Genomic DNA, 12,915 nt, shown 5'->3' with positions numbered 1-12,915 from the left:
TGGATATCACTATATATTCGTAAAATAGGAAAAAAAATCAATAATTTTATCTATCATTCAAAAAAAAAAAGAACTGAAAGACATGATCGAGAGTGACTGATTTTTTCGAGTGTCTGGGGCATATTACCGAAAAAAAAAACAGAAACCGAAGTAAAACGCACCTGGTATGCATTAAATGGTTGACTGGATTTTCGCGCAGTTTGCTCGCCTTTTCCTCGAAATTGCGGGTTGTGGGAAAAGAAAATATATTGCACGTAGGGATGACTTGGAAGGTCATGGGGGTCAGGGTGGAAGAAGAAAAGATGTTATTTCTTCAGATTTCTATCATAGAAACGACCAGAAACCATGAGTTTTGAGGTCGTGTTAAAAGCTAATATGCAGTATAAACAAAAAAAAATTGTACTGGGGTCTTGATGTAGTACAATAATTAAATGTTCGAGAAATATCATTACAGGATAAAAGAAATATATAGGTACCATAAACTTCGAGAATACGCGAACAGGAGAAATTGAAGCTGTATAGTGTAGCGAAAATTAATTCATCTCATTGTAATTAGTTGATTACGTACAAAAATCAACATATGTGTTTAAACATAGCAAAAAGGAATTATTTTGTAAGAAGTTTGGGAATGAATTTTGAGAAAATCTTGATTGATAAAATAAGGTAAAAAAAAACAAAGAATAATATTGACTGACAGAATATTTCGAGATATCAGTGAAAGTTGAGGAAAATATTTCCGAGACGAGTGTGATAGAAAATTTAAATGAATGACATTATTTTAAAACACCAGAATAGATGTTCATTTTACACATTTTCCCCCATTTTCATGCAGTTGAATTTTTACGATAATAGTAGTTGAATTTTTATGATAACTTTTACGATAACTACGATGCGACTTCTTCGTTGATGATATTGGGTGGATATCAACAAATCATTAAATTTGTTGATAAAAACTTATACTGAAGCAATGAAATTTTCACAAGTTACAAATAAATTTAATTTCATATTTTCCGGACTTATCCCGATAATACTTTCAATGAATAAAATTTTATGAGCCAGTAGTGTTTCAAAAAGTCAGGTGCAATTAAAATGTTTTCAATATAATCTCATTGTCAAAAATGAATACATTTGTTCATGTACTTTATTCAAATTTTAATTTTTTCGAATAAAATTTATCAAATACAATTTTTTTAATCAACTGACTGTTCCAGCAATTCGTAGAACGAATAAATTCCACTTTGGGATAAATTTCTAAAATTCATATAAACGGTAAACTTAAGGTACTAAGCGCTCCAATACCTGAGAGAACAGAGTTTTGCATTTCTCAATAATTCATAATGACCTTCATATACTGTTCCTATTTTCATTATATATTTATTCCACAGATTTGCCTCCATTGCATAGGATGCCAGTATTTTACTTCTATCAGAAGAACACTATTTGTCTGTTTTGTGTGCATGTTGTTGCAAGTAAGAAAATCTTTGTAGTGTCTATCTTCACTGATGAATCCCACTGAAAATAAGGCGTTGATTTGTGTCCGAACCGTGGTGTGCTGATTCACTTTGTCAGCATTAAATATTATTAAACTTTCCTTGTTTTTAACCGGTGCCTTAATAACTGTATACGATAAATTTTGCAATGGTTGATATTTGGATGTACTCATTTTAATGCGGTTGCGTTGCTCTTTTTCATCAACTACTAAATAATTATGAGCGGATGACATCATTTTAGCGTTCCTTGAAATGAAATAAATGCCCGGTGAATTGATGTAACTGTACTAGAAGTTCCAATTATTTTATCATTCAAAAGTTAAATCATGTGGGAAAGTGAAGTTTTTTGCTATTATTTATGATGCTAAATTACCCATTTAAAAACTACTATTCATCATTGCTTATATTAGTTTTAAACTTGTTTTGTGTGTGATGGTGACTGAGAAGAAAAAACGACCGCCACGCCGATCCCTGCCTGAAAAAAGTCCATCCGTAGGCTGTAGTGAAGGAGGCACCGGAACACTGGTCTTACAGTGCACCATGCGTCGCGTACGCAGCTTATAAAAGTTACGAGTCAAGGAAATATCGAAATGTGTGAAGTGATGTGGCCTTCGGGAGAAGCTGGCATGCATGGGCACCATGGGCAGCCCATGCCTGGGTGTGAAGAAGATTCTCCTGGAGGCTATTGTCCACCTAGCACTTATACTGAGAATAATGAGGTCCGTTATATTGTCTTGTTTTTGGTATTTTTTTAAAAAATGGGCAAACCACACAGTGTCTCAGGAAACTTTCTCGTTTATGAAATCTTCAAATATTTTTTGTAATGAAACGTTAAAAAAATTGAGATCGTTTTGTTTTGCTTTGTCTTTCAATTTTAACGTATTGTTAATAGTCTTGGTATGTGGTATTTCTTCAAACGTCTATTCTCTATTTAATGGTACATGCTTGTGTTGCGTAAAATTTGTCACTCTGTTGTATTCCTTGTACTGTCTGTCTATATAAACTCTTACACTCAGTACTCTCCGACTAAAATTTCAAATTATCTGTAAAGTTGTTCTTCGTCACCATGTTGTTTATTGACTTTCTTTTGACTCATGTAGCATCATATAATCTATGTAAATAAGGTAAGCTGTGCTTTGTCATCATTTTCTAATTTCATCATGAATCTCTTTTCAGGTAACTACATTTTTTATGCCTCTTTGTAACCTGTGAGCTTAATGAATCCAAGAAGCATATTTTTTAGTATAAGCTTCATGAATGCAACTATACGAAATTACGAAAAACACATCCATTTTATTTCAATGACTTTTGGAGGAAATTTTCTCACATTGCGATCCTTAACAAATTTTTTGTATCGAATAAGGCGTTTGATTGATGATCGAACGGACTGTATGTGAGCAGCTAAGTGTCTTCCTTTAATTATGCCAAATATTTCTCAAAAACTTTCCAAAAGTTTTTCCAATTTTTTCCTCAATATTTTCCGACAATCTGTTTTCTTTGGATTCCTCTTCTCCATAAAATTGTTACCATTAATTTTGATATTCCCTATTTGTTTGCCATGTCCCTAGAACAAGGATTTAATTAATAATGAAGTTTATATAAGTGGATTTTTCTGGAGGAAGAACATTTAATAATACCAATAATAGTGATAATACCAACCAATAATTCTATTGGTTGAAATAATGTGTTTAAGTTCACGCTTATAAATATTCTCGGTTCAACGTACACGAATTTCCTTACATGTAGCGGCCTTCGCGGGGATTCTGCACAGGCAACACGGCCAGGTGGTTCTACGCTGATCAATATTCCCTTATCTTTCCCGTCTCCTTTACCCTAAAGGAACACGGCCCGCTTCCCTGGACAAGCTGTTTTATTGACTTTCTTTTGACTCATGTAGCATCATATAATCTATGTAAATAAGGTAAGCTGTGCTTTGTCATCATTTTCTAATTTCATCATGAATCTATTTTCAGGTACCTACATTTTTTATGCCTTTTCCAATTACATTTTCCAATTCCAAATAACCATTAATTCCATTGGTTGTAATAATGTGTTTTAGTTTCCGCTTATAAATATTCTCGGAGCTACGTCCACGAATTTCCTTCCATGTAGCGGCCTTCGCGGGGAGTCTGCACAGGAGACACGGCCAGGTGGTTCTACGCTGATCAATATTCCCTTATCTTTCCCGTCTCCTTTACCCTAAAGGAACACGGCCCGCTTCCCAGGACCAGCTGTTTACTCCACAAAGATTTGTTATTTCTTTATCTTTCCCGTCTCCTTTACCCCAAAGGAACACGGCCCGCTTCCCAGGACCAGCTGTTTACTCCACAAAGATTTGTTATTTCTTTATTTTTCCCGGCCCCTTTAGCCTAAAAGAACACTGCTCGCTTCCCAGGATCAGCTGTGTACTCCACAAAGATTTGTTATTTCTTTATTTTTCCCGGCCCCTTTAGCCTAAAAGAACACGGCTCGCTTCCCAGGATCAGCTGTTTACTGCACCAAGATTTTATATTTCTTTATTTTTCCCGGCCCCTTTACCCCCAAGGAACACGGCCCGCTTCCCAGGACCAGCTGTTTTCTCCATCAAGATTTTATATTCATTTGCCTTTCCCGACCCCTTTACCCCAAAGGAACACAGCTCGCTTACCAGGACCAGCTGTTTACGCTGTCCACTCCACCAAGATATTATATTCGTTTGTCTTTCCCGACTCTTTTACATCAATGGAACACTATATTCCCGCTTCCCATGACCAACGGACCAACACGGCTCGCTACTTTTCAACAGCTAATGTCCACCAAGATTAGATGCTTTCGCAATTCCCGAATGTTTCTTTAATCTCACTCCGTTTATTTGCTCATGAGTCAACACAAATCGCATTAACCAGAAGTCAAGCCGCGTTCGTGATGAAATCTGATTCGTGCGCGTATTCTTTTCTGTGCATTTTTGATTCTTTGGGTAAGATAAAATTATTCTTCGTCTTTCTTTCGCAGTATTTATAGCATTCATGATAATTTTAAATGAAAGCATTGCAGATATTTATTGATTCTTTTAATTTATTTTTTCACGAAAAATAAATTACATGGCAGAAACTGCCATCAAACCTACCACTGCGCCAACATCTATTTTAAATACGAAAGTTCATAGCAAAGAATGTCATGTATCGAGGACTTTCCTCACCGTCCAATTTCGTTGCTATTGATACTTTGCAAGCGACAAAACAAGTCATTTCGCCGTCTGGCCTGTCGTGCCACTGACACAATGGGCGCCGCTGTCCATTTTCGCTCAGCGCTGCCGCTTCCTGCTCCAATTTCTGCTCCACATTATCCGCTTCCCCATAGCAATTTTTCTACGCGATCCATCTCTTTGTGTGTTTTCCTACTGCCGTCGCTGCATTGTGGCGCTTTTCCGTGCTATTGAATAAGGACAAAGCATTAGTATATGCTTGAGAGACTTACTCACGAAACGCCTGTTCTTTTGCCGGTTCTACGCCTAAAGTTGGTTTACGGTGCGAGGAACACGTACTGTAATATATTGCTGAAGTTCAGTCAAATATTATTCGAAGTGTATACACTGCTTATTATATGGCCATTTTTGAGCTGTTACAAAATCGGAAGAAACATCAACGTACTTTTAAGGTATTGTGTGGTATTTGAATTTTATTTGACACTTTAGCAAAATCGTCAGACATTGATTTGTAATCGTCCTGATGTATTAAATCAAAATTTTGTATAATATCTCAATAATTAAATTATTACAAACGGATTTAATACAACCATTTCCGCAATATTTTCTTTGCAATAATTTAGGAATCAACTTCAAACTAGAGTTAGTTAGTGGCGAGACTTCTGTTGATTATACACTTTTTTAATAACTGAAACTTCGATTCAGTTTCTCAATAATATCAAAGATTATAATAGCAAATAGCCTAAAACGGAGTTTGCTCTAATTAGATTGTTTTCGTTCCTCAAACGAAAATTAATATATCGTTAATAATATCGTTAATTTAATTTAATAGTTCAATAATATTATAAACTTCTGCATTTATATACCTTACATAACTCCTACAAACTACACATGAATTTTATAATGCCCTCGATCGTTGCAGAAAATCGATATATTGACGGGGAAATTTATTGCGCTCCTCTATGAGAGGAAAGTGTGGCCGCTGACAAAGACGGATCAGGCTCAGATTTGGGGTCAATGAAGCCAGATCCCGGTTTGTGTGATTTAGACTTACTACGTAGTAGGGCGTGAGCGGAAATATTTATTTATTGAATTATAAAATGGAATCCTTCAACGCGATTGATTAAATTTAATATTGAGACCTTTTTCTTTGCTGCTAGATTAATATTGTCTAATCATGAATTTTGAAATTTTTGTTTTCGTCTCGGGAAATTTATTCTGAAATGAGACACGCAGTATTGAATCATTGTATGAGAAGATGATATGGATAATACAATTGATTTAGAATATATTAATATTTGATGAAGCTCATATTTTCGGGTCAGAATATAATCGTGCGTTTACAAATTATTAAATCAAGTTTTTCTTCATTTTAAGATAATTGCGTAAAATTTCCAAAATATAACTGGTGTCGTTAACGGAATGAAGATTCCGGATATGCAATTGTTCGAGTCCCTCAAATAAATATGAATAATTTTACGTCAGCATTTTAAAACTCTAAAGAATCACATTCAAACTTAGAACTTCCTGGTTTACTTTTCGCGAATTTTACGAGGTTGTTCGTGACATTTCTGAGAACCGCGACCATCGAGAACTCGTCGTTCGATCACAGCGAAACAATCAGGGAGCGTCGCTGATGCGTGGAGCTGTCCCAGATTCTTCCATCTCGACCGTGGCAGACTGTCAGACCTCGCAAAGAATGATGGCCTTTCCTCCTTTCAACACATATCTCATGTATTTCAATCCCTTAAAATTCAGTTCCCGAAATTTCAGAATTGATATTTCAAAAAATCAGTTTCTGAAATTTAAGAAATGACCGCCAATATATAAATAATCCCGTATAGTTTTAATTTTGCAAGATATTTGTTCGAGAAGAATTAGAAGACACTAGAGTTATGTGCTATATATAGTTAGCGATATAAAGCTCTTTTTGTCGTAACCGTTGGTATTCTCGAATATCAACTTCAATATAAATTATTGGAAAATAGTTTATGACATTACCGGACTTTTCTCATAATAAATAAATAAAAAATAAATAATGAGTCATCCAATCGTAATAATTTACCGTGCATTTTTTAAGTTAGAAATTCTGCTTGAAATACTCAATATGATGGAATCCGGTTTTGATAATTTCGTCAATGGAACAAAATTTTACCTTCGAAATGAATAAAGTGATCAACGTCGTTTATACGCGTGTTATATCTTATGAATTTGCTTTGATAAATTTTTACAGCCAACAATACAGCAAGTACTTGTTCAATCATGAATAACATCATGCTATTATAATGCCTCTTAGTATATAATTATTTATTTTGACAGGACAATACACGGAAATATATCTTTGATAAAATTTACGAGAAACTATTCGTGATATATGTAGCAATACACGTATATATAGATCACTTGGCATGGAGAAACTGATAGTCTTTCTCTGAAGAAATATTTACTATTGGTTTGGTTCTTCATGATTATTTAGCTGCTTTGTTTATGCTATTCCTTCTAATCAGGCGCCCAAGCTCCCACGCTCATGAATCGCGATCGCGACCCATCATGAGCAGCAAATTTAAAAGCGAAAGAAAAGAGCAGGGCTGGATAGTAGCCGCTAATGGTTCTCTCCTCCCTACCTCCCTCTGTATAAGTTGTTGGTTGGTTTGTGCATCCCTCCCCCTTTTTCGGGACCCGTGGCAGCCTGTCATGTCCGTCAGTCATTCATCCCGTGCTACCCACAACACGCGCTGCCTCGCTGGCCTCACTAAGCGCGCCGCCTAACACGTTCTAAGCACGTTCAAACGCACCCAAGCTGTGCTCTTATTCCCCAGTGGCTTCACTTAAGTGTGTGCGTGAAAAGTTATTTGAAGAGATTTTCAATGATTTTCTCTGTTGCATAACTGAAAACAGTTGTTCTTCTTTTGTATTATATGAGTTATTTTCACGATATGTGTTTATGCGAAGAAAGAGACTCTGATTGTTCGCAGAGATTCCTTAAGTAACAGTAAAGTTAGTTAGGCGAGAACTTGGGGCAAGCCAAAGTTTACACTGTGAAATTGTGAAATTGTTCCAATAAATACTGTTTGAAGTTATCAAGGAAATCTGAAGTACCAGCGCTTTCGTTCGGGCATTTAGAAGTGACAAATGAAAAGAGGTGCTTTAACCATAGAAATTTAGTTTATAGAAGAAAATTGTCCATATATCATTCGAACCTCAATTTAAACGATACTTCATTATAGAAATATATTTTATGAAACTCAGTAAGTCCGTGTTCGATTCCGATAATATTATTGATGACCGATGATAATTTTACTTATTATTTCTGCAAGTTGGGAAATCTTATGCTTAACTTTTCACCCATTCCAAGTCAACTTTAATGATTGATGCAAGTTGAAAATCAAAAAATAGTGTCCGTTTTTCGTGTAATTATTAACTGAGTGAAGTGAATTCGTGTAGTTTCAATGCATCGACTATTTCGTTGCATAAAAAATACGTTCATGGTAGATTTCTGAACAGCGTGTAACATTTAAAAAATTCGCGTGGCCCCAGCTGGAGGTCGTAGTCAGTCTTTGTAACGCTTTATGGAGCTTTGTATTGCGCTCGAAGGTTTGCATTTGGCATTGAAGCGAAGCCCGGACTTGAGTTCTTTAAATTTGCTAAGGCAGTTCACTTCTTAACGTCAGTGTCTGAACTCGTGCAAACTATCTACGCTCCCAGAGAGAAATAAGATATTTTTTTTTAGATCAGTGTTCCTCATATCTTACACTCAGATTTGCTGTGAAAAAGTGACTGATTTGACGACGCGAAAAACTGGCTGTAAAGTGGTCGCTTTCTACGATTCTAAATGTTTATTATAAATTTTCTAAAAATATTTTAGGTAACCGCAACGTTGCAGACAGTAAATTGAATTGACAGTATCGTGAAATTTATTGATTTTTAACGCATTTGACGTTCGCTGCAGTCATAACAATGGTGGGTTTAATATTGACATAGTTCGTTATTTTTCAGCCTCGTCAATTATACAGTGAATTATGATTAACAAATTCACTGAAATAGCTTTTAGGCTAGTCTATTCCCTGCATTTTTATCTGCTTGTATACATTTGGAAAAATCTCTCAATCAATAGAGCACTACTTTCGCTCATATCGGTTTATATTATTTTCTAATTTTAATTCGCGCTTTAAAAAATTATTTGCAGGCTCGATCTATTTTCCTGTTCTTGCTTGCAAGCGTTTTTTAAGACAATGAGTCATGCTTGAGTCTAGACTCAATACAGTTAAGATGATAGTTGCGCACCATCATTCATATGGAGCACCACACTCGATCCCTCATTACTACTTCATCATCATCCCATTCGTCTAGCCGTGACGCCGATGATTTCAATGCGTACGACCGCATCTGAAGAGCCTTTTGCAACGCACCCTTTCACTTCGCTCATAGATTAACGGTCTCGTTGAAAGGTTCATTATTGCAGGCCATTGCAACCTTCGGCCTGGTGGCATGGAAGGGTTCAAAAGATCCATGATTGCAGGCCATTGCAACTTGTAGGAAATGATTTCAGTGCTTATAATTTTCGTTATATTGTCAGTTATTTTTATTTATCCGAAAAACTTTTTAAGTGGGCTTTCTGATTATTTCAATTAACTATCCGTCATGTGTAATTGATACATGAATTATTCATAGCCAACAAAATATAAGACAAATATTAGAAAGAATCTCTTCGTAGTATGGGCTTTTCGATTCCTGGAAAAGATTTATCTCGGAAAAATTTCTATTTCATTCCAATTGCCCAATTTTTTTACTCTTAATACAACTACTGTGGTCAGCTGATCGAGTTATTACTTTTAAACCTCGATTAATGGCTCTAAGTGGAATCTAAAGGATATAATGAAACTCCACCGAAACTCCATTCATCATTTCATATCACGTTTTCAGCCACTATTGCATTAGAAATCTGTCTTTTGCTGTTAGCGAAAACGATTTTTTCAAATTTTGAATACTGAATATTTTTTCCGTTCAAATTAATTTATCAAATTTAAAACAAACCTTATTTCACAAATCATGGAAAGCATTTTTACGTTGCTTCTCAAAGCTGGCAAGCACCGAAATATTGCATTTCTGACGTTCCCTCCATCTGGCGATTGGCTGCTATTCAATACCCATTCTCTGGTTGTACGAGTTCCCCCTTCCTGAAATTAAGGTCCCTGTTCTTCCCTGGCTGCGGCTCAGCCATTACAATTAATACGCGTCGGCCTCTCCATTGACATAAGGTCGCCGCCTCTTGAATACATTCGTGCTACTGAACCGGCAGGCAAATGCGATGAAAAATAGTGTGACGTGTGTATTTTAATTACGTTAAATTTTATCTTCCATACAAAAAATAGATGAACGTAGTAGAAAGATAAATGGTATTTCTAAAGTTACTGAGATCAATGAAAAGTTTTCAGAGAACGTCATTCAATATGATGATATACGAAGCAAAGGAACTGATTTTGTAAAAAGATTCCAACAAAATAAGCGAGCATTTTTAGTTGGAAACCAAAAAAGTTTGTCAAATTATGAAATTGAGAATAATTGTAGCCGTTAAAGCAGCACACAAAAAATAATATATTTATTTTTTTCCAGTTTAACCGTCTGGGTTTTAACTGATGCGTTCTGTGAGAAATCATAGTGTACGGTAATATTTATTTCAACATTTTTTAGTTGCGAGACTATTTTGGGTCGGTACACCCGTCCATTCATATTTAAATTTTCCGTGACCCATGATGCTTGAGATCAATTTAATGCGCACGGTGAATGTTTTTTCAGTGCGGCAATATAACATCTTCTCATAACCATTACTGACACAAAGCCTAGGACAGCAATGAGAGTCAAATGACGGTGACTTAGTTTCCTTTTAACGCCTTGAACAAATATTACGCATTTGCATACGGTAAATGACGCATGACTCGGTTTCAATCACTGTCTCAATCCGGATCAAAAGGAGCGTTTTATTCGTTACTACTGATACTCGCATTTACATTATTCACATTCACATTGCTCTGAACCTACCTATTTCAGAGGCTATTTTTTATATATTTTTGATTTTAATAAAACACGATCTACTCTACTTGTACATATTAAATTCCTATGTGTTCAAAATTTCAATTTCATTTTCAGGCCGCCTGCAAACTTGTCTGCATTTCATTGAACCATAACCTGGACATCGCCAGGTCCAAATGCTTATTTGCTAAATTATACATTAAACAGTGTTTTAAATTTGAATCTGAATCATTCGATTTCCTTAGGACAAAATTTCTAATTTTCTGCGCAGGTCGGTTGCGAGTTGGTGGGAGGGTTGCCCGACGCTCCCCAACTTCCCCCAACAGCCGTGGCGTCAAACCCTGCCGTGAGTTACCCCCACGTGCCCGACATGGCGAACATGTCGTCATATTACACGTCGTATCCAGACTACCGGCCCCCGCAGCCACCTGACGAGTACCAAGTTAGTCAGGGCGGTTGCGGGGAGTATGATCCCAGGATGCCCCCAGCCCATCCTTACTACACTCACCATCAGCAAGGATACCCTCGTTACCCGCCCTATGATCGGCTTATGAATAGTTACTATGTGAACGCACAAACTCCCCAGCACCCACATACCCCACACGGCCATCACCAGCCCCACGACCCTCACGATTACCGAGATCCTTCACCCGCAGCACCCACTTGCATGGGTCAACAAGCCTCCCCGCCGTTGCAGCAATACCCGTCCTGTAAAATGCAGAGCCAGCCCCAGGGCCCACAACAGCAAGCCCAAGTCCAGCCACAACCTCAACAGATGCCCCAGCAAGCCCAGCAGCCCCAAATGGAGCAGCTGGGCGGCCCACCCCAGGACACAGCCCATCACATGGCAGCGCAGGATGGCACCCAGCCCCAGGGAGCAGGAGTTTGGCCATCACAGCAGCACGCCGGGCAACAGCCACCGCTACTACAGCAGCAGCCACAGAACAATCAAGTCACCAACACATCGCCGCTATATCCCTGGATGAGAAGTCAATTTGGTGAGTTTCTATCTATATTTTTTCTTGTAGACAAGCATTGATACAACACGAAATTTCGATCAATTGTCCTACTTGGAAAATACCTGAAAAATTTAGTATTTTATGCTTTTAATTTTGAGTCTCAATTCATGGTCCCTGAAAAGGAACTCAAATTCAAAATGGGTCTCTAAAAATTTCAGTTTGTTAACGGTAATAAATTAACACGGTCATTGTAGATGGGTTATTATACGTGCATTGCAACCTCGCACACAACCTACTCATCAATGAAAATAATCAAAATAGGTCGTTTTGATCAAGATTGTTTTGGAATTATCTTAAACTAACGTGTGTCTTTGTTTGTAATTTCCGGTAAATTTTTTCTATGACGCAAACTATTCAGAAAATAAAAATAACTATTCCGTGTTAAATTAACGGTCATTTGGAACATGCCTCCAGCACAAGTATGAGTAAAATTACTCAACGAATATATGTAAAGAATTAGTGAAAAAATAGAATGCTTTTAAATTGAAGCTTGAGTTCGTTCATCCATTTCCATTCTGACTGCATTGAAAATGAGAAAAAACTCAATTGTTCAAAGTTTACGTACAATTTATTGACGTTGAATTTCGGTAGCGTTATTCAGAATTTAGTTGGAAGCCAAGGTATGGCATTTTGACCACACAACAAATATTGCTGAACTGTCGGAGTTGCTCAGCTGTGGGTGGTGTGGCTATAGTGAGACCACAGGCCATACAACAATCTTCCTTCCGAACAACGCGTTCAATTTACCACGCTGTAAGGGTTCGTTTCCAGCCATAAATTGAGACACATTTTTGTTCCTGTATGTGTCCTGAAAATTCGTGCCTTTAACATTTTCTACCGCTATACGAAATGCTCTGAGATACATGAAAAGTAAATGAAGCAATAAAACCGAGCGTTGTTGCAAGAAAATAGATTTTTTTATTTTACATATTTTACTTTTAGGTTGAACATTGCAATCCTACTTGGGGAAATTTTCAAGCCAATATTAGTTTCGTTCATGAAACATTTGAACTCTTTGCAGCACGGCCAAATGTCTAATAAACAACCACTAAACTTCCTGATTTCAATTGGTAATTGAAATCAGAATCATCAGAAACTAAACTGATTTCAATTGGTAGTCTTAACCATAAGAATAAAATGCCTAATTTTGCGTTTAAAAAATGCTGGCTTATTTTTATAATTTTGGACCTCT

General features: G+C 36.7%; 1 protein-coding gene across 4 annotated transcripts in view; it reads left to right on the top strand.

Moving 5' to 3' along the window:
* LOC108667412 (homeobox protein Hox-B7) overlaps positions 1-12,915 on the top strand; it is a 109,083-nt gene that overhangs the window by 74,978 nt on the left and 21,190 nt on the right. For 2 of the 4 annotated variants that reach the window (XM_047884120.1, XM_047884119.1), the window contains exons 1-2: positions 1,388-2,209; positions 10,976-11,702. In XM_047884120.1, coding sequence (XP_047740076.1) covers positions 2,081-2,209; positions 10,976-11,702 — 856 coding nt within the window. In that variant the 5' untranslated portion in view covers positions 1,388-2,080. Of the gene's footprint in view, positions 1-1,387; positions 2,210-10,975; positions 11,703-12,915 lie in introns of those variants that run through there. The other 2 variants (XM_018154434.2, XM_047884121.1) reach the window with 1 other exon arrangement.

Source organism: Hyalella azteca, unplaced genomic scaffold (assembly GCF_000764305.2).
Source record: "Hyalella azteca isolate HAZT.00-mixed unplaced genomic scaffold, Hazt_2.0.2 contig14656, whole genome shotgun sequence".
Lineage (NCBI taxonomy): Eukaryota > Metazoa > Arthropoda > Malacostraca > Amphipoda > Hyalellidae > Hyalella > Hyalella azteca.
The sequence above is the reverse complement of the archived record's forward strand: the minus strand, read 5'-3'. Positions and strand labels throughout refer to the sequence as shown.